The following is a 26,694-nucleotide window of genomic DNA, read 5'->3' on the forward strand; positions in this document are numbered from 1 at the left end:
TTCTCTAAATAAAACACCCCACCAAAGAAAAAAAAATGGCTTAACAACGAATAAACTTGGTAGTGTTTCACATGTTTAAATGGAGCGAAGTGACGTTAAAGAGATAAAGGATAATGCATGACACATCATTAGATGATTTGGTTGATTAATAGATGGAAGCGAATACTTGTGATCAGAATGGTAAATCTCAATAATATTCGCAAGCTATTTTGGCTTGATCGAGAATCAAACTTTGATTAATGCGATGTTTTACGGGAAACATATTCATAGTGTTAGGATATATATATATATATATATATATATATATATATATATATATATATGGAAATACGAGTTTTGGAGATTCTTGGTTCGGTTGGGACTGGGTTGACATTTGGCATTCCTATTCGTGCATGTAATTAAGGCTTTTGGATTCTATCACAAAAACAATTGAAACTTGATTAAGTACCATAATAGACTATAAAACATAATGTCATTCACTGAAAACTTCATTTAGGGGGCATATTAAAAAAAACATTGTAAATCTGGACTAAACATATAAAAATAACATAATATACATACATATATAGAATTTCATTAAAAAAAATAACTTCTGAATTGAAAATTTCAGGGGATATATGCTCCCCCTCTGCCAGTGCCTGCCTTGTTTTCATCCTATCAACAAATGTAATTAAGGCTTTTAGATATGAGAAATAAAAGTGGGAAAATGTTATAAAATTAGTGACAAATGAGATAATTTCTCTTTAGATTTTCTAGATGAGAGAGAGAGAGACAGAGGGGATTTTTATAATTATCTTTTATGCATCACAATATTATGTATTAAAAACTATACGCATGTGTTAACAAAAAAAAAAGGAAAAAAAATACCCCATTCTCATCTTTTTTCCATGTCTCCTTATTTCCCTTATAAGAAAGTGAAATTTGTTGTAACTAGCACATCTTAGCTCAAGTTTCATTTAATTAAAGAAATAGCTCATTTTATCTTAGCAAACAATTATACCATTTGCGAATCAATTAATTAATTAACAGACTGAATTGAGTTATGTTAATTAATTAACTGAACGTTTGGATTCGAAATTCACAAAAAATTCACAAAAATCAGAACTTAAGTAAATTCTTATTCAAAGCATTCAATTAATTAACCTAATTCATAATTCAATCAGTTAGTAAATTAACTTTACTCACAAAAAAATCAGAACCTAAGTTAATTCTTAATTCAACCAGTCACTCAATTAATTAACCCAATAGAATTTAATCAGTTAACTAATTAACTGATTTGCGAATTAGCACTGAATCAACAAACAATGGAAAAATCAGACGAATTAGCACCGAATCAAACGAGAAGAAATCGTAGAACGAATCAAAAACACGAACGAGCAGAGGTCGGAGGCGGAGTCGGTGTTCAATATGTGCAAGCAGTTGATCTCGACTCGATGTCGCTGAAGCTAGCTCAGCTGCTGCAATCCTTGCCGCACCCGGAGCTGCGTGCCATGTCCGACATCCTCCTCTGCAAGTAGCTCACTCGCGATGACACGTACCTCTGGCCGCGACTCAGCCCCGCCACTCACGCCTCCCTCAAGTTCGTCGTCCTCGCCTGCATCCACCACGAAGACTCCAAATGCATCTCCAAGAAGCTCTGCGACACCGTCTCCGAGCTCGTCGGTCTTTGAATTCGGAGGCGAAGAGTGGCGTGGCGTCGGTGACGACGAACGCCACGGTGGAGTCAACGCCGGAGAAGAGAACTTTGGCGGAGAGAGCGATAGAGGCACTAGGGTTTGGTGGATTTTCATGTGAGGCAGATCCGAGTGTTTTGGGATTTTAAATATAAGGGTAATTTTGGAACTGAAATATTATTTTGGTTATTTTCTTAATTAATTCAAACTTGAACTATTCTCTTAACAAAGATGAGTTGATTGGGCTAGTAAGCTAACTCTCCCTATAAGAAATATATAACTAAAATTTTCCAAAAAAAAAAAAATCTATAATTAAAAGGATTACGGGTGATGTGGCTATCTATATATCCAAATCAAAGTTGGAGTTTAACAATTTAGCACAACTTGTTAAAGTTGAGACAGATTATCTAATTTTTTTTCGATATTACAAAAATGCTCTTTTAATACCTACCGACTTCACAATGTTAACCTTAAAACACAATAAATTATTCTGAGAACAAAAAAAAATATTAAAAAGCTCTCAATCTCCATCGTTCGAACTTGCCAACACCGTCACCATCGAGATCGTCGCCATCGCCTTCGCCAGCCATCTTCGTCGTCATCTCTGTCGGTCGTCAACACCATTGACATCGCCGTCGATCTCTATCTCCGTCGTCGTTGATCTCCAGTGTTATCGGCGTCCATCTCGTGCAATTTAACTACTTCTTCTTCTTCCTTTGTTTGAAAGTTTTTAGACGGAATTAATATTTTCCAATTATTTATTCTAATTTTATAACGGTTTTCTGTGTATTTTTAATACTAGATTAACAATTTTGTAGGCATGATTAAATTTTATAAGATTCTTATTTGTTTGTTATAGAAAGTGGATTAAATATTTAAAATCAATTTAAATATTTGACACTTCATTATCTTCTCGTAGCATTTCTTTTGCATGGAAGATTCATAACTTGATTTGAAGCTAAGTTTTTTTAATAAAAGTAGAATACATTTTTGAAGACACAATTAAATATTTTGAAAATAATGTACCTTGTCCGGCAAAGGAGTTTTTGTAAATAATATTTTTTTTTATGTTTGTGTTTTTTGAAACTGGATTAACAAAATTGAAAAGCATGATTAACAAAACAAGCTCTAACCAGAGGAAAAAAATAAATAAATAAAGGCACGCCAAAACTTCTCCGCCGTCGTTCAGAGTCGCTGGGTCTTCGTGTGCCAAGTCGCCTTCTTTCCGGCCAATGGTAAGTTTAATTCCTGGTTTCATTCAAAATTCTGATTCGGAATATTTTCCATTATTTGCTCCTGCTATCGAAAACTTAGGGTAAGTTTCTAATTTTTTTTTTTTTGTTTATCTAAATTTCGATACTTTTTATGCCGTTCCGATGTATATTCAGTATCGAAATTTTCTAAGACCACAGCTTCGTTCACGTATTATGTTTATCAAAAGTTTTAGTGTCCTTAAGTTCAAAGTCAGCAGTTTCTTACTAGTCAATTCATCACACATATTACATATGTAATCGGTTGTTTAGTGGCTTCATCCGAGAGGGATGATATTAATCTTTGTCCTGAAATTAAAAAAAAAAAAAGTCTATATTTTAGAAGTTTCAGAATCTCTCTCTCTCTCTCACACACACACACATAAAACTTGTCGTCAAAATGAAAGAAATGTATACATCAACTAATAGCTAACGCTTCTGGAAATTGAATGCTCGAATCGAAAATGCAAAGACAAAGGCAAACAGAACACTGAAAGCGACGTTGACGAGGGCAACGACTCCGAGAAAATCATGTTCGAACCCGAAATATCGTTTCACGAAATCTTTGACAGTCTCGCCGGATTCCATTACCTCCGTCACATCTCCGTACTGAGATGCAACCAGTCCGTACAGAGTCCATGACACCGGACACACATACACGTACCATCTCCACCATATCGGAATCCTCTGCAAATAAAAACCACAAATAAATACACCTACATATTTCACCATTTTATAAAAAAGTAAAAAAAAACAGATAAAAAGTTATAGGCGTACCGTTTGGGGGATGATGAAGCCGGAGAAGAGACTCCAGATTCCATAGAAAGCGGAGGAAATGACAGATGCGATATGGACGTTTGGAGATACAGCCACGGCCATCATGCCGTACAACGTGAAATACGCCAATGAGAAGAATGTGAAAAAGACATACCACGCGAATTTGCCGGCGGTCAATTCAAAGCCGATCATCGTGTAAACCAATAGACAATACACCATTGATTGAGCCAATAAGTAAGGAAGCTCTACTGCTACCTGTAAAGTATTCATACCCAAGCTCTTTTAGTCTTTTTTTTTCCCGCTCAAGTTTGTTAGTGTTGAGTTGTGGAGACTAATTTCTTGTTAGCATTAGTTTTTTATATTCTTTTGAGGCTCGAGTCTTCTTTGTACGGGTGTTTTAGAGGATTCTTCTCAAACTTGATATTCGCGATTTTTTTATCACTATAAATTTGTGTATTGTATTTATTTCTTGCTTCAACAATCGTTTTTTGTTAGATTAGACAAGGGACTCTAATCCTAACCGTTAAAATGAAAAATAGTTTATCGTATATGGTAAGAAGATTTTTGTCTCCCGACGAGTTTCTTAAATTACCTGTGCGAATGAGTAAGGAAAAGCCGAGTACATCCCAGCAGCCTTTTCTCTGTAATAGACTGTTCTTTCAATGTCGACCACTGGTTGCACCGAAGACGCGTTTTGGGCTCCGATAAAGGGAATTCCAACGTACATCGATCCCATTGCATTGAAAACATTTTGTTGCCTTCCCCTGCGAGTTCATGCGTAGTGAGCCAAAAAGTTGAACAAAGAAGCGAGAAAGATCAATTATTGATTGACACGTGGATTTGCCTTTTTGATCCGAGGCCCCAGAACATGGTCCCGAATATGAGGCCAATGACTGAGGTGAAGAAGAATCTGATGGCCGTGTATGAGGGGTTACGCCAATAAGACAAGCGTTGTTTCCACAGACAAGCCTTGCATTGTATGAGAAATGGCTGAGAGTACTTTGTTGGGAAATGAAGGTCCTCTGAACCCTCACCGGGTCTGCTCAGCTGGTTTATGAGCTCTTTGTTTCTCCTGAAACCCATAACATTCGCAATGACCGATCGATCAACCTTCTTTTCTTCTTCTCACTTCATTCAAATAATGGAATCTGATTATAAATTGCTAGACTGAGACTGACCTGTATAGCTCTGAACTCTTGTACAGCTCAGCGAAATCAACACCTAAACCAACTTCTTGTGCTGGGCTTGTAACTTCTAACATCCAAGTTGCCGGATTATATCCTTCTTTTATTTTTCTAACTCCTTCGATTCCCTTCATATATAATATAGCAAAAAAAATGTTTTTTTTTTTATGTTGAATATGTGTAATTGAAATTAAATTATTGATATGTCTTACCTCAAAGTAATTGATTAGATGACAAGATTGTCGGCCTAATGGCCCGACGTATATTTCCTCCCCTCCTCGCTTCAGAAGTAAAAGCTGAAACCATAAAATCGTAAATCATATATATGACGATAAACTCGAAGATCGAGTGTTTTGAACATAAGAATAGAATCTTTGTGTTAGAGTACTCATAAAATCGTCGGGAGGGTAAATTAGTCATTTTTTTTTATTTAACTGCATTGTGATATGAACAGGTCATCCGAGAGGTTTCATGAAAAAAAAAATGTATCTGATGGATCAAATTGTGTTTTCTACCTCGTCGAATGCTTCAAAAATGTCGATGCTTGGTTGATGGATCGTGCAAACGACTGTTCTTCCAGTGTCAACTGTGTTCCTAACCGTTCTCATCACAATCGCGGCGGCTCTAGCGTCAAGCCCCGAAGTTGGCTCGTCCATGAACACAATGGAAGGGTTTGCCACAAGCTCCACTGCAATGGTTAGCCTTTTCCTCTGCTCAGTCGACAGACCATTCACGCCCGGCAAACCCACAATCGCTTCCCTCAAAGGATTAAGCTCCACAAGCTCCATCACCTCCTCAATGAACATCTATAAATATATGTATATATAGTGAAAATTCAAGACTAGGCTCTAAAACATATTTTTCCTTTGACTTGGAAACGGTACCTTTCTGGTTTCAGAATCGACAGACGATGGTAAGCGAAGCCAAGCTGAGTAGACAAGGGACTCGTAGACAGTCACATGCGGAGAGTGGATGTCATTTTGCTCGCAGTAACCAGAAATTCGGGCAAATGTTTCTTGTTTCTTAGGGTAACCGGAGATTCTTATAGATCCATCAATATAGCCACCGGTTTTCCGACCAGCGAGCACGTCCATCAAAGTGGTTTTTCCGGCGCCACTAACTCCCATCAGTGCTGTCAAAACGCCCGGCCTAAAGCTCCCACTCACATCTTTTAGAAGGACCAGCTTGTCTTCAACAACACCTTGGCTCTTCATTTCCTGCCAAAAAAAAAAAAAAAAAGGTCAATGTTTCTCTTTTTATCAACAATTTCATATGTGAAAAATAATTATCCGAGAATCACCGGAGGCATGTCAACAGAGTAACAGATATCATCGAAGGAAATGGAATGTGGTTCGAATGGAAGTATCATCCCCTTTTTGTTGCCCTGTCTGATCTCTTCTGCGGCTCTGCTCTTAATTTCAGCGTTTCTCTCTGGCATATATTTGATAGATTAGTAACAAATATACGACAAAACGTAACGTGGAAAAAAAAGTTATGTGAATGAGATTACTGGTGTGTGATTTGCTAGAGCTTGATTTATCGCATCCGTGATCATCTCCTGGTTTAACTGCTCTTCGTTTCTCCCACGCTGCAACGCCATGTAAGTTAGGGTATAAATACATTCATGCATTGTTTCTTTCGATTGTGACGTTCATGTTAGATAGAGAAAGACTCACGGTTTAGATAGGTGAGGCATAGAACTAAAAGAATGTTAAAAATAAGAACAAATCCGAGCAACACTATAACGCCAAGCCAAAACCAATATGCCTCGGTGAAGAAGCCTCTAGATTTCAAAACCATTACACCCAGAGAAGTTGTTGAGTTTGGTGGAACCTAATCAATTTATAAGAAAAATCTGAGCCTTTCGATAAGCAGAGAAGATACTTTACATGTGAAGGAAAAGAAAAAAGAGTTTGGAAGAGATTACATGTGCCCAACTTCTCCCAAGAAACTCGTTAGTGACCAACGCTGTTTGACAATACATCATTGGCGAAGTCCAGTATCCCCAAATCCACCATTTCTTAATTTCATCTGAGACAAGAGAAGATATGATCTTCGACCAAGTATTGAAAAAAAAAAAAAAAAACAACAACAACAACTAATGTGCTTGGATTATTTTACCTCTAGACAACACAAAACCACTTAAAGCGAAAAGGATGAGGAAAGCGAATCCATTTGCGGTGCCTCCGACGATCATGTTTCTTGAGGCAGCAGCGATGAATCGGCACAAACTCGAAACCATCTGACACACAAGTACTAGCAATAGATATTGTCTGAAAAACCTACAAAATTTAATACGAAGGGTAAGAAGTATTAAGATCATCGGTTACTCGTGCTGCTATTGCCAATTAGTTTTGAGACAAAACTCTATAATTCCTAGTAATTTAGGAAATATCTCTTACTATCTATACCTTGTGATATCTGGATCGAATCCAATGGCGTAGTAGTTAATTACTATCCAAACCGCTGCTTCTACGAATGTAATCGGGATTTTAATGATGGATATGGGAAGCGCGTACGCCCATGCCGGGAAGAACAGAAGACTCCTCTGCTTGAAGAACACGGGAAGCTTCACTATGGTCATCGGAAGTTCTGTCATTCCGTTGAACATCGTCGCAGACATGGCATAGAACAGAGCGCCGATGTAAATACCGCCATCTTCTATTGTATTACGATGCATCTCGGTACGAAGGAAAATAGTGATTGATATCAACGACAGTATCGTTAGCTACAAAAGGAGGAAGATAAAAAAAAAAAAAAAAAAAAAATAAAAAAAAGGTGTTAGCTAGGCATATAACTTCATGATTCATAAGTACAGTCTTGGAAAAGAAAAATAAAGTCCTCACTTGTACTAGCTTGAAGGTGTAGACAAAAGAGTTTCTCTTCATGAGCAAATACTCCCTTGAGAAGCAAGCTTTCATTAGCTCCTTCTTTTCCGTCCCAAATTTCCTCGTCGTCAGAGCGGCTCGATGGTTGTTTCTCTTGTCGAAGCGGGTTCCGAGCTCGTCCCTGAGCCTCTTTCCAATGTGAAAATTTTGAAATGCGTCGGAAAATTCGTCGACAGTGACGAAGAAGTAAGGCTGGTCTTTCCGAGCCCAGTACTGCTCTTGATCTTTTCTCGAGGTGACCTCTTGTAAGAAATCGGCAACGCCTTTTCTCTCGGGGCATTGGAATCCCACCTCGCTGAAGAATTCGAGGACGTATTCTCGTGGACCTTGGTAGATGATTTGGCCGTCAGATAAGAGAATGACATCATCGAAAAGATCGTACGTCTCTGGTGCCGGCTGGAGCAGAGAGATGACCGTAGTGTTGTGGAATATCTGAGCACTTTGCTTTAACGAATTCACGATTTGGTACGTCGTTGAGCTGTCGAGGCCAGTCGATATCTCATCCATAAAGAACACATTTGCTGGCCCAACAAGCATCTCACCTGTTAAATATAAAAATTATGTAGCAAAAAAAATATAAAAAAATTTCTCTGAGTAAGCTTTTACTTATTAATTTATTTTTGTTACCGGTTGTGACGCGCTTTCTTTGTCCTCCTGAAATACCCCTCAACATCTCATCGCCTACTAGAGTATCCGCACATCCTTCCAAACCCAGAATCTGTAATTGGACACGGATCGATCCATGTAAAAACAAACCTTGTTGGTATATATTTTTATTCGAAGGTAACGTTTAAGTTTAATTACAGATAAATATATAGTGGGTACTAACCCTTAGTATGTAGTCTGTCACAACACTTGTCTCTTGGCCTTGTGTTGCTGCGGCCTAAGAAATTTTTAGCTTACTGTATCATTGAATGTTCAGATTTTATAATAATAAACTTGAAATAAATAATAATAATAATAATTTCCCTCACCTTCATGTACACATCGATGTCTAGATCAGGCTTGATGTTAGCCAATTGCTCTCTTCTGGACAACTCCGCTAGCAAATCTATAGACTGTTTCCAAATTAATAATTATGAATTATAAAAAAAAATCACTCATGATGGACTAACCGTAACGCGATCCAACTCCTTGGAATCTTGCGGAGAAAGAAAGGGTTTCCCTGACAGTCATTTCTCCGATATGGGTGTCGTATTGACTTATGTACGCCGCGGTTCTTTCAGGTACAAATTCGTTCATTCCGTGCCCGTTATACGTCACATTACCCGAAAACTGAACCGCGCATCATGATTTGATTGATTTTAGCGCACACAGAGATTTGGAAATGCTATAAGTTGATCACATATTATTCAACTATGTATGCAGCTTGTTTCACCTTCAGTTCTTTGTCAAGTTTTCCCGCCAAAGCCAACAAGAATGTGGTTTTTCCGGAGCTCGGGGGACCCAACAGTAATGTCATTCTGAATTAGAGGACTTATTTGTAAAAAAAATATAACCAATATGTTTGAAATATAAAATAAAAATATCACAGCCATCAATGACGTAATATGACACTTTTTTTACGACGTATTATAAAAAAAAAACTTTAAGTTTCTAACTTCATTATAACTTAATTCTCTCTTGTGTTTTGTAGTCTAGCACAAAATAAATTAATAAATAAACCCCTCCTTATTTATATTTGCGAGTTAAAAAACTATATTCGCATTAAAAAATAAATATTTAATGGAAAATGTCTTAAAATATTCACATTAAACATTATATTTTAATAACAATCTCTAATCATAATTTTTTCAAAAATATAAAAAATAATAATAATTAGCATTATAAACCTTATAGATTAGAGAACATCGGTTTTGTTCTCATATGAATAATCACAACAACAACAACAACAACAACAACAAAAAAAGACAAACACCTTACATGATTTTTTTTTGTCCATTTAAAAATATTTCTAAATAAGATAAACAAAAAGTTATAGTTATGAGGTTACTTTAAAAAAGTGAATATAAGGTATTTTTAAATCACAAACATCAAATTGAAATTTATTGTGATAAAGTGTATAATACATGAAAGAATTGGTTTATTAAGTTTAAATTATTTTTAAAACGCAGTATTTTACAATTTTTTTCCAACAAAAAATAATGTTTATTATGAGACAAAATGTAGTATGGTGTGAGATTTCTAGGAATTATAAGCTATACGGATTAAAGATAAATCAATTTCTTTTAACATAACAGCTAGTGTATATATGTAAGGATGACAAATTCGCGCTAAAATGTTAAAAATGGACTTAATGATAGAAATTCTAATAAATCTGAAAACATATAGATCTTTTTTTAGTGATAGATAATAATATCTAATTTGATATTTTGTAAAATATAGATGGAATGTTTGTAAAATAGATTGAATGATAGATAATAATATCTAATTTAATGTAAGTATATGTAATCTTGGCCGATAGTACCACATACGCTTTACACTGCTAATATATCATGTAAGATGGAATGTTTGTTATTGGCGATTTTGTTACCTTTATTAATTACTCACCTTCCGGGCTTTATGATTCCGCTAACATCGTCAAGCACAATTAACTTTTGCTTTTTACTTGAGAGAATACGCAGATTAATCAAAAGACGCTGCACAATTAATGTTACATTAAATTAGGAGACAGGAATACACTTTCATCTATATATGAATTATAAACAGAAAATAAATATTTACTCTAGATGTGATATTGAGAGTGTAATTTGTTGCTACCTCTATTACACCAATGAAGAAGTTGCTGAAAGTAGTCAAAGCCTTGCTTCCCACGTAAGCCTCTGCCTCCACTTTCAGATGCTCAAATCTCACTTCTATAGTCGGAATCTTTATTCCAACTCTGTATGTTTTAAACAAATAGTTTTATAGTTAAATAAACATTTCATTAGCTCTAGCTTTGAAGTTTTATATAATTTTGTTATTGTGTGAGATTAAAAAAATACGGCAATTAGTTCAGTAGTTTAATAGCTCACTCTCTTTTAAAAAATAGTTAAAATTTCATTTTATTAAAAAAATAGCTAAAATTAGTTAAATTAATTGAACAATTAATTTAATTAATTTCGACTATTTTCTTAATAAAGTAAAATTTTGACTAAAATCTTAAAAAAAAACTAAAAATCGACTAATTATAACAAATTTTGGTAAAATATATGTGTTGTATAGTACAAAAATATACTTAAAAGCCAATTTCCACCCAAAAAAAAAACATAATAATAATAAATTAATAAAAAAAAATTGCAAACCTTCCTTCAATGTTATTTTTGTCCGAAACTGAATTTATTGTTTTATCACACATATTTTACCAAATTTCTCTTTTGCAATTTTGTCGGCGCAAAACTTTGTTATGTACCTGTCGATTCGGTTCTTGAGCTTGAGCAAGAAGTTTTCATTTCCCTCATCGGCGATATCAACCAACCTTGCGATGAGATCTGTCCTCTCCTTGAGTCCGAGGTTATTCACGTCGATCTCAACGGTCTCTCCGCGAGAAGACGAGAGCAACCCTTTTCTCAGGCGAGAATACGTCGGAAGCTTCTCGAGCGCGGCCCAATTGAGAGCCTCTTCGTCGAACTCTCTATTGCGCGAAGACGACCGTGAAAATGTCTCCATGCCATTTCCGTTGTTGCTATTCCATAGAGATTGACTCCCACGCTTAGAACCACTCTTTGCCAAGTAAACATCAGTACTGTTTATCTCCATTTCTATACCCAAAAAAAAAAATTAAAGGCTCAACACTGACAAAGCTATTAATATCATGTGTTTATATAGAAACGAATGATATATGAACATTGGAGCTTCTTGGCTGAGTAGCTGGGTTGACATTTGGCATGCACATCAATGCATGTAATTAAGGCTTTTGGATTCTCAAGATTACAGAAAAAGTTTATTTTCCCGGTACGACATTATTATTCGTAGATTAGTCCAAAAAAGAGATGAACTTTATGAGCCTGAATTCCATCGTGGCAATGTTATGTATTTAAAGTAGGCCTTCCACAATGGCTTTTTTCTAGGTTGTCGAAAAAGTAAAGAAAAAGATAAATATAAGTTACGTTATGTTTCTTCAGTTTTATTTCTTCGAATACAACGAGAGAAGGGAAAACTGAATTGATAAGTATAAACTTCAAGCTCTATGAGGATTGACCACGTTGGATAACTTTTCATTCAGTAACACATTTCGAATTCTCGTCTTATTATATGATCACTTTTTTTCTTCTTCTTACAAGTCATACATTGATCCATGCAATTTTATTAACCTGTCATCTAAAGAAATAAATCACGCATATTTCAACGTTCATAGACGTTTTCTGTTATAAAATCTCAAATAATTAAAAATCTACTTTTATTACTATTAGTTCTGCAGAGTGACTAGTGTCACAATTCTAGCAGAGAAAACAATTAAATCACATTTACATACAAAAAGCAATGTCTCTTTCCTTAAAACGATATACAGATGTGGTGCCCAGTAGAATCGTTATCTTCTTTAAATAAATGGAAAGAAAGAAATAAAAACACGACACATTTGTCACTTGGAAATTCTAAATTAATAGAAGGTGTTCTAAATACTTTCAAGCAGGTCCGGCTTCTTCAATGGCATCATAAAAAAAAGGCTCACAAAATCACGAGATGTTTTCCAGTCAATTTGAACAAAAAACCGTCTGATGAATCGTAGTTGTATTCGCTATTTTAAAAGCCCACGTAAAAGCCATTGAACAATACTATAATAAACCCACTGAATAATAGCTCATCTTCCACGATAAGCCCAACTGTTATTCTTCCGATATTTAAAAAAAAAAAAAAAAAAAAAAAAAAAAGGCCGATTATATATATAAATATGAGATTATTCATAAATTACGACATCTTTAATACTTTTTACCAAAGTTTAATATGTCAAAATTAATCAAAAAATATGACTTCCTTATATTTGTTGGTACAAAACTACTATCAATGAAATATCCTTTTATTTTTCTATTGTATTTCGCCTGTCTAATTTATTTACATGGTCGTCAATAATCTATTTAATTTATATTGTAGACATTACGATTTTTTTTAACTTGGAAAATGTGGATGTGGATTCAAAATTCCAAGTAAACCAAACGAAAATCAATAACTATACGTTCTAAATCAATCTCATTTCGAGCCTATCTTCATATACCGGTAAGGATTTAGGTTTATTGATCATGAATCATGACTTTAACTTTAGGGTTTGGGTTTGAGTTTTAATGTTTTTTTTTTTTGTCATTTTTGGTGGAGAAGAAGAAGAAGAAGAAGAAGAAGAAGAAGAAGAAGAAGAAGAAGAAGAAGAAGAATCAGCGTGGAGGCGAAGAGAAAGAGAGAAAGCGATTTATGTCCATATCAACGTGCTTCAAGATTCCGCTCCTTCCAAAACCTCGTATATACCTAATATTTTGGGAAATTTGGAAAAAAAAAATTGAAAATTCTGAAAATTCGTTTGAAGATTTATTGACATGGATATCAATAAATCTTCAAAAGATTCTGGAAAATTCTTTGAAATATTTATTGACAACGATGTCAATAAATCTTCAAAGAATTTCTCAGAATCGTTTGAAGATTTTCTTGACATTCATATCAAGAAAAAGACAAAATGTCAATAAATCTTCAAATGAATTTTCAAATTCTTCAAACCAATTTTTTTTTTTCAGCTTTCCCAAATTTTCCATTTTTTTATAACTTCATAGACCAAACGAAAAATTATCTCTAACTTTGCTTTTGTGACTAATTATTAAGTAAATAACAAAAGAAAATAAAAAAAGATATTTCATTAAGGGTATTTTTGTACCAACACATATAAGAAAATCATATTTTTGGATTAATTTTGACTTATTGGATTTTTGTCCTAAAATATTGAGGATGTCATAATTTATGAATAATCTCATAAAATCTACTCCAGTCTCCAACTACTAGCTGCAATATTTTACGGTAAAAAAATACGCCAAAAAGAATAAAATACATCAAGTTATTTTCTTCAAAAGGTCTATTTTGAAAGTTCGCTTTAGGCCTCTCAATTTTTAAGTTGGCTCTGCTTTCAAGTCTTGTATTTTTTAAACGGTCATTTTTCTAAATGAAACTCTAAATAGTAAACAAAATTAAATAAAGTCCACAACTGTAAAAAAAAATTAATAATAAAAATAAATTTTGCGAACATAAAAAGAAAAATGAGTGTTTGTAATTTGAAAATATTATTTTCGAGATAATATGCTAGGGATACATTTATGTTATTTTTGGTAATAAAAACGCAACAATTTTTTTGGGGTCATTTGTCAATAATAAATATGCCTGGAAAGCGTGTCTGAATGGTCAAGCATAAGGCTTAGATCCATTTCTAGATTTAGAAGTAGAATAAAATTGGTTAAAAAAAATAAAAATAAAAATTCGTAACGCTCTATTATGAATCTGGAAACGACGTCAAATTTATTAAACGACCATATGACCTGTAACAATTTTTTTTTTATCCATTTTGTGCTTTTTTATAGATCTCATAACTTTTGTTTCAAACCAAATAAAAAGCATCTATAAAATCATGTAAATTATAAAAAATAGTAAGAAGACGTGTATACATAAAAAAAATATTATTATATTAGTTTTTTTAGATATATGACATATGGGTCAAGCGGCTATATAGCCAAATAGAACTTAAGCTTTTGCAAAATAGCCATAGTTTGTCAATTATAAGCAAACTAGCCAAAGTAAGATTAATCTAGGTTGGATTAAATTTAATCCTAACGAACTATAAAGATAGAATGTAAGCTTTATGAAGGCTGGATTAAAATTAATCGAGACAGGATTAAAAGTCGTACTCTTAATTGGCTATTTTGCTATACCTAATGAAACTATGACTATTTTGCAAAAGTCATAGTTTGAATTGGCTATTTCATATCATTTTTCCATGATATATTAACTATAATATATACAATACAATGAGTTCAAACACATTAATTATTTTATCGCAATGCACTATTCATCCACTCACATGCACACATTAAACAAAACGGTATTAAATACTAAAACGAGCGGCGAGAATTGAATTTGAAAGTCTCTATCGCCTTTGAAAATTGAAGGCTTTGATGGAGAAGGCAAAGATGAAGCCAAAGACCACAACGAAGCAGACATGAACAACAGCGACAACCGGGAGAAAATCGTGCTTGAATCCCAGAAAGCGTTTCAAGAATTGTCGGACGGTCTCTTGAGTCTCATCGTTGATGACGTCATCCAATTCTCCGTACTGAGACGCAATTAGCCCATACAACGTCCACGCAACTGGACACCCCCAATAATACCATCTCCACCACACAGGAATCCTCTATTTTATATTAAATCAATTAAAAAAAAATAGTTTAAATGTCAGATATAGACATGAGTTTGGTTATTTTCTTAATATTTGAATAGTTAAAGCTATAGTTTTAATTGAGTACGGTCATTATGCTATAACTTACAGTTCGAGGGACAATGAATCCAGAGAAGAGATTCCATAAACCGTAGAAGGCGTACGATATTATGGAAGCGATCTGATGATTTGGGGACACGGCCACGGTCATCATGCCGTAGAATGTGAAGTACAACATTGCGAAGAACGTGAAGAACATGTACCAGAAGAACTTCGCTGCAGTCCAGTCGAAGCCGATCATCGAGTACACTATTAGACAATAAACTACGGATTGAGCGAAAATGTACGGGATCTCAACTACGACCTGAACGTAAAAATATACGAGTTAGATATCTGATACAACGTGGTTTTGTTATACAATTTTGTATCTATTAGGAAAATAGCCAATTTAAACGTTTGTTAGATCTTACGTAAATAGTCACTTTCAGACGTAAATCTTATGTAAATAGTCAGTTTCATATATCAAACGTTGACTATTTAACTAATGTTTACGTCTGAAAGTGACTAATTACCTAAAATTGACCAAATGTTGGTTATATAGTAATGTCAAACGTTTAAGTTGACTATTTTCCTAATTTTCTGTATAATTTTTGTGTTACCTGTCCAAATGTGTAGGGAAAAGCAGAGTACATCCCAGCAGCTCTTTCTCTGTAAAACACGGTTCTTTCTATAGAGACGACTGGTATCACCGAAGAAGCATTTTGGACTCCGATGAAGAACACCGCGGCGTACATCGACCCCATCGCGTTCAGCAGATCTTGCTGCCTTTTCCTGAAATTTCAAATCCACTTCCTTAGTTCACAAGTCACTACTAACCGAAGAGATATCGATGGTTTATGAATTATCGAAGCTGTTACGTTTTGGAGCCGAGGTCCCAGAACATGGTCCCGAAAGTGAGAGCTATGAAGGTGGTGAACATGAGCCTCACGGCGGTGTAGGCCGGGTTTCGCCAGTAAGACCAGCGCTGCTTCCACAGGCAAGCCATGCATTGCGTCCAAAACGAGCGCGAGAACTGAGTCGCGAAATGCACGTCCTTTGAGCCCGGCGTTGGACTGCTTAGCTCCTTAATCACGCTCTTGTTCCTCCTGAAACCATTAAGAGAATATAATCACAACTGATTAATTCTGGTACCTAGTATAGTAACAGAATATTAAGGTTAAGCAAACCTGTATAGCTCTGAGTTCCTGTAAATATCAGTGAAATCTATGCCCATTGCTAGTTCTTGTGCTGAGCTTGAAACTTCCAACATCCAAGTTGCAGGATTGTACCCATCTTTCACTTTGCTAACACCTTCAATTGCCTTTGCCACCAAAAAAAAAAATTGTAAGTTCAGTATCTCAATTTTCTTCGTCTTTCACTACAGCTCTCACTCTCTATCTCATGGTTTCCTCGCTATTCTCAATTTTTTTTTCCTTCCTTTTTTGTTATAAGCTTCATATCTACTTCGTCCGAGATAGAAATTGAGTGATTCTCACTCCCACGGAATCACAACGACGAGGGCTTCAAGATCATACCTTTGGGAGATGTAAGTTTGGGGATTAAAATACTAAACAAATGTGGTTGTCGTTTTTGTTTTTCGTTTGACATTTTGTTTAGAATGTTGAAACTTGAAACGAGAAGGGCAGAATACTAAGCGAATTCTCTCCACCGTTGGGCTGGTTTTCGTTGATCTGAGCGCGATTGTGTATTTCGTTCTTCCATATTAGCTTCATATCATCCAATCAAATTGAGTTTTCATAAAGTTTAAATTGATGAGTAATATATAGATGATTAGGTGAATGAATAGTTGTAGTTAATTCATACGAGTTTTTGTTGATTTTCAAAATATATCTGTCTTGATGTGGTACTTATATTTTCATCTTCGAGTCTTGGTAGTTTTATTTTTCTCTTGAGCCATATTTTGGGGTGTTATAAATGTACCTCAAAATAATCAATCAGATGGCAAGAATGGCTACCCAATGGACCAACGTATATCTCTTGGCCTCCACGCTTCATTAGGAATAACTGCACATCAATTTGTTCTTGTCAAACCAATCTCAAGGCATAAAAAAAAAAAAAAAAAAAAAAAAACCGACGAAAAATGAGCTTACCTCGTCAAATGCTTCAAAGATATCGATACTCGGCTGATGAATTGTGCAAACCACTGTTCTTCCCGTATCGACTGTGTTTCGAACAGTTCTCATGACTATCGCAGCGGCTCTTGCGTCCAATCCCGAAGTTGGCTCGTCCATGAATATTATCGACGGGTTTGCCACAAGCTCAACTGCAATAGTCAACCTTTTTCGCTGTTCGGTTGAAAGACCATTGACACCTGGCAATCCAACCAAAGCTTGCCTCAATGGAGTCAGCTCGACAAGCTCCATTACCTCCTCAATGAACATCTATAAAAAAGATATAATACGTATTCAATAATTATAATAACAGAGGTGGAGTGTGATTCAAGGCAACCCAACCTTTCTGGTTTCGGCATCCACTTCAGCCGGCAATCGAAGCCAAGCCGAGTATAGCAACGACTCGTAAATGGTGACGTGAGGCGAGTGAATGTCGTTTTGCTCACAATACCCCGAAATTCGAGCAAAAGTTTCTTGCTTCTTAGGGTAGCCGGAGATTCTAATGTTCCCTTCAATGTACCCACTGGTTTTTCGACCGGCGAGAACGTCCATCAGAGTGGTTTTTCCGGCTCCACTGACTCCCATGAGCGCTGTCAAAACGCCCGGCCTAAAACTCCCACTCACCCCTTTTAGAAGGACCAACTTATCTTCGACCACGCCTTGGCTCTTCATCTCCTGCAAAGAGGTCAAGAACAAGCATTTAAGCAATTGTCGTAAACATAATAGCAAACCTAGTATTGTTATGTTGTTTTTATGGCCAACCTGAGGCATGTCAACTGAGTAAACAACGTCATCAAAAGTGATGGAATGTGGTTCGAAAGGAAGAATCATTCCTCGTCTGTTAGTTTTCCTCTCAGTATTGGCGTTATCGCTTGAGCTTCCATTGTCCTTATTGCTCTGAGGATCTTCGGATTTAACCGCTTGAGCCTTCTCAAACGCTGCAAGTTTTATGCATAGAACCATTAATCACCACTAAACCAACTCTTTCTTTTCTCTTATTTCAATTTGAATTGAGATTTATGAGCTTAGAGATTTCTCACCGTTAAGGTACCCGAGAGCTAGACAGAAGAAAACGTTAAAAATCAGGACAAATCCAATCAAAGCTCCGATGCCAAGCCAATACCAACGCGCTTCGGTAAAGAAACCTCGACCCTCCAAGACCTGAATCCCTAGGGGTTTTGTTGAGTTTATTGGAATCTGTTGTGGATGAACCAAAGGTTAGGTAGTTAGATGGGCTTTTTCATAGATATAGCAAAGAAAACTCTATATCCAAAAATAAGTTCTTATAGCTTACATGTTTCCATTTGTCGCCAAGGAACTCGTTGACAAGAATCGCAGTTTGACCGTACATCAGAGGCGAAGTCCAGTAACCCCAAATCCACCAGTCTTTGATATCATCTGCTTTCATAGTAAGAAAATTGGAAAGAAAGAAAAAAAAAAAAAAAAAAAAACGTCAACCGAAATTCATTTTCGCTCTGTCTTGATTTGGTTGATAACTTAGCCAATGATACCTTTAGATAGCACAAAACCACCTAATGAAAAAAGCAAGAGCAACACAAATGATCCGAATGTGTTGGCTATTATCATATTCCTACCAGCTGCTGCGATTGCCCGAAACAACGCGCAGGCCATTTGGTTAACCATTGCAAGTAATAAATATTGCCTGAAAAACCTGAAGAAGAAAAAAAACACAAACAAAAAGTGTCACCTTGGAAAATCGAATATGTAATTTTCACACTTTCACGTGATTAGTGTGCTCACCTTTCAACATTTGGATCATATCCAGTTGAATAATAAGTGATGCAAATCCAAACAGCAATTTCGAGAAACGTGATTGGGATCTTGAGAATCCAAGATGGAAGAGCGTAAGCCCAAGCTGGATAGAAATGGAGATCTCTTTGCTTGTAGAACACGGGAAGCTTGACAACGGTCATGCCAATCTCTGACATGCCATTGAACATTATCGTAACGACTGTGTAAAAGAGAGCACCAATGTATATACTACCATCATCAAAGGTGTCACGACTCATCTTGCTTCTTATAAAAACCGTGCTAGTCATCAATGCCAAGATGGAAAGCTACAAATTTGACCCCAAACAAAATTCATCAGCTTATGCTAAACATACTTTTAACAGAAAAAGACTTAAAAAAAATTGAAACAAAAAACCAACTTGGGTGATCTTGAAGATGTAGATAAAGGAATTCCTATACATAAGCAAATACTCTCTCGAACAGCAAGCTTTGAGGAGCTCCATCTTTTTCACACCATATTCTTTGGTTGTCAAAGCAGCAGGATGGTTCGTGCTTTTGTCAAAAGCAACTGAGAGCTCATGTCTCAACTTTTGTCCCACATTGAAAGATTGGAATGACTCGGCGAATTCTCTCACGGTGATATACTTATAACGCTTCTCTGTTCTTGACCAATATTGTTCTTGATCTTTTCTTGACGTTACCTCTTGAAGAAAGTCAGCCACACCTTTCCTCTTTGGACACTTGAAACCCATAGATTCAAAAAAGTCGAGAACTTGTTCTCGTGGACCTTGATAAACAATCTGGCCATCAGATAGTAAAATGATGTCGTCAAAGAGGTCGTATGTTTCTGGTGCAGGCTGAAGTAAAGAGATGATAGTGGTTTCATTAAAGATGTGGACATATTGCTTGAGCGAATTCACGATTTGGTACGTCGTTGAGCTGTCCAACCCGGTTGAAATTTCGTCCATTAAAAGGACACCCGCTGGGCCAACAAGCATCTCACCTACATTTGAATAGATTATACCAACTTTGTGTGCAGACAAAAAAAAATTAAAAGTAATTTTGACTTATGATTGAATGATAATCTCTACCGGTGGTGACTCTCTTCTTTTGTCCTCCAGAGATACCTCTCAGCATTTCATCCCCAACCATGGTGTCGGCACATACTTCCAACCCTAGAATCTGTAAAAATTATTGTTAAATAGTATTCTTATATAAATAAAATAAATAAGTTCTTAGATAATTTAATCTCATGAATCTTGATATACCTTCAAAACATAATCCGTCACCACATTCGTCTCTTCCCCTTCCATTGCACTTGCCTGCGATCAAAGATTGACGAAGTCAAGAAAAAAGTATATACTCTTTCCCATTCCTTATAAACTATATTTGTTTGTTTACTTGCCTTCATGTATACATCAACATCTGGATCAGGTTTGATATTTGCTTCTTTCTCTCTTCTACACAATTCTGCAAGCAAGTCTGTACCACCAAAATGGATTAAATTCAAGTATAGTCATACTTTTTATAACTAATTAATTTGAGGGGAAAATACAGAAAATGAACGGACCATAACGCGTTCCAACTCCTTGGCATCGTGCGGAGAAAGCCAGAGTTTCTCTAACAGTCATTTCTCCGATATGGACATCGTTTTGGCTGATATACGCAGCGCTTCTTCGCGATACAAACTCGTTCAGTCCATGCCCATTATAGCTCACCCTCCCTGAATACTGTTTGACCGTATATATATATATATATATATATATATATATATATATATATATTATTTATTAATATAATTTGCTTTGAAGTCCTCTCAATGAAATTTCAGCTGAACTTTTGAGTAATGCGGTAATGTTCTCTTACCTTTAACTCTGAGGATAATTTTCCAGCCAAAGCCAATAACAGTGTGGTCTTGCCAGAACTTGGAGGACCCAAAAGTAGTGTCATTCTGATAAGAAATGAAAAAAATTCAAAATTATAGACTCCAAATGTCAGGCGACCCAAATGTAGAAACTGTTTTTTTTTCCAACCTTCCTGGCCTTATGATTCCACTGACATCCTGGAGAATTGATACTTTCTGCTTTTTGCTTCTTAAAACAGGAATATACCCCAAAAGACCCTATAAATCATATAATAATAAATAAAAAATTGTCAATATCATCACTACAAGATTATATAGTGGTATGTTATACAATTAACTACCTCGAGTATGTTAATGATGAAATTGATGAAAGAAGGCAAAGCCCTGCTTCCAACAAGAGTTTCTGCCTCAATATTGAGATTCTCATATCTGACCTCAATTGTTGGAAGATCAATTCCAACCCTGTCATCATCATAATATATATATATATATATATATATATATATATAGCATCAACCAACGCTATATGTAATTATAATATTCATATATAGATTATAGACAAATATATACCTATCAATTCGGTCCCTGAGCTTGAGCAAGAAGTTTTCGTTGTCGTCCTCGGCAACCTTGACGAGCCTGTTGAGCAATTCTCTCCGGTCTTCGGGGCCCAAATTGTGGATGTCGACCTCGCTCGGCTGATCTCCCGAGGCAGTGATGAGAATGCCTTTTCTGAGCCTTGCGTACGTCGGAAGCTTCTCGAGCGCCGCCCATTTCAGAGCCTCCTCGTCGTCGTCCCTCCATTGCCAAGAGCTAGAGCTTCCAAAGCTAGCACTTCCACCACTGCCTATCTCCATTATTATGATAATAGTACTTACCACTAGAGAGAGAGAGAGAGAGAGAGAGAGAGGGTGATGCCTAAACAAGGCTTGTATATCTACATATATATAGTGCATGCATGTGTGCGTAGTTGAGAAGTGAAAATTTAGGGTTATAATCTTTCTACCACAGTACTATCAATTTGGTAAAATACAACGTTTGACATACATGAGTGAATAGGGGAGTTTTTTTTTTTTTTTCCTTGGGACAAAATATAAAAAATGTGTATGTTTTCATGATTTTGTAATCGTTTTTATTTTTATGTATATACACAAAAGATTTTTTTTTTTTTTTTGTATAGGATGCATGTGTATAACATTTTATGCCACTGCATTAAGAAAAAGGCTGAAGAAATCAGATCAAATGTACTTTTTGAAAGTTTTATATATTTTTTGTCCTCTTTGTCTTTAAAATACTTTAGTCGAGTTCACTTCAGAGAGAGTCATACTGAATGGAACGAAATATTAGTGTACGAGATCACAATCGCTTACTTGATTTCACAAAGGTGCATGCACGTAGCCATAGGTTGGTGTGACCAGTGAAGTTGTCCACGCAAAGTGTTTATAAAATCAGTTATTTTTTTCCCTTATAATCTCAGTTTTGACTTTGGACCATTAATTGAAAATAGTACACTATTCGGAATTTCTTTGAATATATATACATATAGTCACATAAAAAGACCTAAAATGCCTTTAAATTTATCAAATCACCAAAAATCTATAAAATTAATAAAATCATCGAAATTTTCCATAGAAACAAAACTGAAAAATTTAAAACTTAGAAAAACCATCGAAAATTGCTAATCAATAGTTAAAAAAACTTATGAAACTATGGTTCATGTGCAAAACTTAACCATTTATTTGAACACAAATCAAAGAATAAGAATATAAATCAAAATTAGAAAATTGAATTTCTTGGAGAAGGATAGAGAAGAGATATGAGAAGGAGGAGAACTCAACTTAAGAGTATTTTATTCTTTTGATGTGTTTTTTTTAATTTATTGATGTGTACTCATATTAAAAGAGAGTCAAACTAGAGTACTATTTTCAATTGAGCCTTTTATGGTGTTTAAAAATTCATATATTATCATTTTACACCTAATTTTTAATTATTTTACTAATTTAAAATTTCCAACTTAATCGTGCCCCAACCCAATCGGAATCCATGTGATGCATTGGTAATATTTCAAATAATACTATTCAATAGTTATTCTTGTGTTTCATAACCCTCAAATATAACCGATGTATCAATTGGCACTATTATAAATTGTGAATTCTACAACAGAAATTTTATAACGGTGACACTTAAACCGAGATATTAACTACGATGCTGCGAGAACTTACAAGATCTCAGGGCTAGACTCGCTGCAGCGTACATTGTCATTGTGGAAAGATTAGCAACATTCTACAATGGTAGCACTTAAACCATTGACGAATCTTGTCACGGCACAATATAATGTTTGTTGTGGCGAGTATACTTATATTCAGAGACGAAGCCATGAATCTAGATTGGGGGGCTAATTTGCAAAAAACAAATTCAGGGAGGCTGATTTGTAAATTTTGAGGGTAAAAAAATGTAAAAATAAAATGAAAAATGGGCAAAAAGTGCAAAAAAAAAAATTTGAGGGGAGTTATAGCCTTCCTTGGACTTGGATTAGTACTGGCTTCGTGCCTGCTTATATTTTCATTATAGAATTCTCCTACAACCAATTTTTTTATTGTAAAATCTAATTTTTGTAGTGAAGTAGAACGTATTTTTTTTATAGAAGTTAAATATATATATATATATATATATATATATACAAATATTAATAAATAAAATTGAACGTATTACAAATTTAAGATTTAAGTGTTCGTGGTTACACCTATATAGTAAGTTAAATAATTGTGTGTGACTAGCAAATAATAGTGATGCCTAAAATTAGGTAAATATCTCTAAAGAAGTGACAATTTATTAACCTCCCTAGTCTAGTTTTTTTTTTTTTTTTTTTTTTTTTGCTAGAGGCAATAATCTGAGTATGTAAGTCAAATATCTAGATACGTGGCCAAATTTTGAACAAGTGAATGGCAACTATTTCTATTTTATTTGTACGATGATGTAATGGATCAAATAATCATGCATAATTTTTGGTTCTATGAATACCAAATACGTCTTAGCCATGGTCCTCAGAGTTACGTAATGACTACTATAAGCGTGATTTTGCATGGTATGTGCTACACTGGACATTCATCTTTTAAACGCGTAATTGTCGTTTTTTTCACTTTCCTATATGTAGAATTTCTTAAAACAATTTTGACACGTCTATTCTCAAACCGGCGAGTGATCGATTCCAAAACCTGTGACAAAGCCGTAAAATAACTTTACTGAAATCTTCAAACGAATTTCAACGCTTCTCTTTTCGTTTCTCTTATTTTGCTGTTGTGGTTAAGGTTTAGTTTATGCTGTGATCAATCTATAGTTTCTATATTTTTGAGAAATTCTTTGTCTATAATTTGTATATTTTAGTTTTCATCAATATTAGTTTAATTATTCGTAAATTCTGTAAATCCATACGCATATTATTGTAAGTGCTAATGCTAGCAGCCTCAACTGAGCAAGCACGGCTAAAGCTTAATTAGTTTACAAATAACTCGCTATCATAAATTTATGCTAGTTAAATACTTCAAATTTTCTAATCCTTCTTTTTCTTTCGAGATTTATAACATATTTCATTTATTGAAATTGATATGTATATATATATACATATACATCTATATATACATATATATATATATATATATATATATATATATATATAGTGCCACCATTTTCTTACTGGCAACGTCGTATTCATCATCAGATATATAGAAACAAATGTTGCTGATCCTAAGAAATAACTTGATACATGAGGCTGAAATAATATAATGTGCTCAATAAATTATTAATAGAGTGTTATATATGATTAATAAATTATATATAAGAGGATAATATATGCATGTAGCATAGAATGGTATAAATTTCTACGGTATTTGACAGATTTATTAACAACTATTTATAACTTTGATCTTTTTTTTACTAAAAAAAAAAAAAATTGTTTTTTGACAAATCTGTTATGAAATTTGTCACTAAATACTGAGTTTCATGATATATTTGTCATTAAAAACGAGATTTAGCGACAAGTTTATGAGAGTTAGTGAGAAGTTTGTTAAAAAAAAAATTAAAAAATAAAAAAAATAGTTGATTTTTGGTGAAGAAAAAGAAAAAACCAAAGTAACAAATATTCGTGTCTGAATTTCGTATTTCAATAGTCAAATTTTAAGAGTATATAATTTTGTGGAAAAAAAAAATCAAAACACTAAGATTAGAAATTTGCACAGGTAAAAAGTTAGATATAATTTTGCAGAAAAATATAAATATATTAACAAAAATTTATTATATGTGTATATATATATATATATATATATTAGTTTATTACATGGTGCTCGTTTATTTAAGGAGGTGCAACGCGAGAAACTATTAAGACATTGTGTGGTGTATCATCCTCTCTAGTGTCCTACGCGACGATTCATTTTCCTTTTCCTTATTAATCCCTTGTTATTAATGACTTGAGCCTCTTTATTTTTTGAAGATAAGTCAAAGTGCTTCTCTCTCCTCTATAACCTTTCTCTATCGATAGAATTGACTTTAAGATATATAAAAAAATAAAACGAAACCCCTCCTATTCTTTACTTGGTGTTGATGTCGGCAGTGGCTTTTGTCACTTGTCGTTCTAGGGGAGGATAAATAAATGTGTTTAGAAAGTATGACAAATTTTGTGCTATCAAAGGAGGAGGTGGTATCGTAGTCACGTATTGTCGACAATAAAAGTACGACGGATAGTGGCAGCGAGTGCCACCATCGATAGTGGTCGTCAATTGGTGTTGGTGTGCCGGTGGGTCGCTATTAGTGTGGGGCCCTTCTAGCGGACATGTCAAAGTCGGCAGTTCAGTGCGTCGTAGAACCGTTTGAAAAAAAAATTCATTTGAAAAATCTGTAAATTCGTTTAAAAATTTATTGACATAGATGTCAATAAATCTTCAAATATAATGAGAATTTTTTTGAAGATTTATTGACATCTTTGTCAATAAATCTTCAACAGACTCGGAATCTTCAAACGAATTCCCAGTATCTTTGAAGATAAATTGACATCCAAGCCAATAAATTGACAAAATGTCAATAAATCTTCAAACAAATTCACGGATTTTTCAAATGAAAAAAACAAAACAAAAAAATCTATAAACGGTTCTATATATGAGAGCGAGAGTAAACCCCGTGAGGATTCAGCAACTCATAAATAAAAAATCAGACGCGAGAGAGAGAGAGAGAGAGAGAGAGAGAGAGAGAGAGAGAAGAAAACGGTTAAAAAGATAAATACACGTAATGGGTAGTCATATTTTTGGATTAAAATAGACCTATAAGATTTTGGTCCAAAATTATAGCGAGTGTCGGTATAATCACATATATTTGTAAACGTTTTGCAGATAGTTGATAGAATGCTCCGGTCAGTTTTTGAACAAAAATTACTAGGGCCTCTTCAGTCCAACCGTCCGATCCCAATTCTAAGCAATGGGTCGGCCGTTTCAAATGTAGAAATGAAACGTGTCAACTAGGTCCATGCCAATTGCCAAATAATAAGTAAAGTGTTTGTACAAGAGTTTTAAAGCCGGTTGAAAATTTGAACCCTTTGATGGAATCAACAAGCTATGTTACATCATCATCAATGACAATTCACCCCACCTCTATAATTTGTATGGTCCAATACACTAAGAATTCAAATCAGTAGAGTAAATAATGCAATCCAAAATTATTTGTGTGAAAATGATCAGAACAACTTTAACTTCTTAGAAGAGCTAAAAAAGC

General features: G+C 34.7%; 2 protein-coding genes across 2 annotated transcripts; both read right to left on the reverse strand.

Annotated features, from left to right (window-relative positions):
• Positions 1 to 3,308: 3,308 nt before the first annotated feature.
• LOC149386634 (pleiotropic drug resistance protein 1-like) lies at positions 3,309 to 11,510 on the reverse strand. Its single transcript, XM_089627345.1, has 23 exons — positions 11,164 to 11,510; positions 10,533 to 10,653; positions 10,323 to 10,411; positions 9,151 to 9,235; positions 8,888 to 9,047; positions 8,747 to 8,823; positions 8,602 to 8,655; positions 8,400 to 8,490; positions 7,731 to 8,314; positions 7,296 to 7,612; positions 7,006 to 7,166; positions 6,812 to 6,915; positions 6,561 to 6,717; positions 6,395 to 6,472; positions 6,185 to 6,315; positions 5,769 to 6,101; positions 5,400 to 5,690; positions 5,097 to 5,180; positions 4,879 to 5,012; positions 4,545 to 4,772; positions 4,293 to 4,464; positions 3,701 to 3,955; positions 3,309 to 3,610 (listed from the first exon to the last, which is right to left on the reverse strand). Exons 1-23 carry the CDS (start codon positions 11,508 to 11,510, stop codon positions 3,353 to 3,355), a joined length of 4,311 nt encoding a protein of 1,436 aa, XP_089483471.1. The 3' UTR covers positions 3,309 to 3,352.
• A 3,312-nt stretch (positions 11,511 to 14,822) lies between these two features.
• On the reverse strand, positions 14,823 to 21,826 carry LOC149386635 (pleiotropic drug resistance protein 1-like). Its single transcript, XM_089625874.1, has 22 exons — positions 21,511 to 21,826; positions 21,282 to 21,402; positions 21,110 to 21,198; positions 20,943 to 21,027; positions 20,647 to 20,806; positions 20,482 to 20,558; positions 20,345 to 20,398; positions 20,168 to 20,258; positions 19,496 to 20,079; positions 19,086 to 19,402; positions 18,836 to 18,996; positions 18,619 to 18,722; positions 18,365 to 18,521; positions 18,087 to 18,262; positions 17,667 to 17,999; positions 17,304 to 17,594; positions 17,134 to 17,217; positions 16,380 to 16,513; positions 16,071 to 16,298; positions 15,813 to 15,984; positions 15,263 to 15,517; positions 14,823 to 15,129 (listed from the first exon to the last, which is right to left on the reverse strand). Exons 1-22 carry the CDS (start codon positions 21,792 to 21,794, stop codon positions 14,866 to 14,868), a joined length of 4,221 nt encoding a protein of 1,406 aa, XP_089482000.1. The 5' UTR covers positions 21,795 to 21,826; the 3' UTR covers positions 14,823 to 14,865.
• Between the last annotated feature and the right edge of the window lie 4,868 nt (positions 21,827 to 26,694).

The sequence above is a fragment of the Urtica dioica genome, chromosome 9 (assembly GCF_054948205.1).
Source record: "Urtica dioica subsp. dioica isolate 48M chromosome 9, U.dioica_male_clone48M_v1_H2, whole genome shotgun sequence".
Taxonomy (NCBI): domain Eukaryota; kingdom Viridiplantae; phylum Streptophyta; class Magnoliopsida; order Rosales; family Urticaceae; genus Urtica; species Urtica dioica.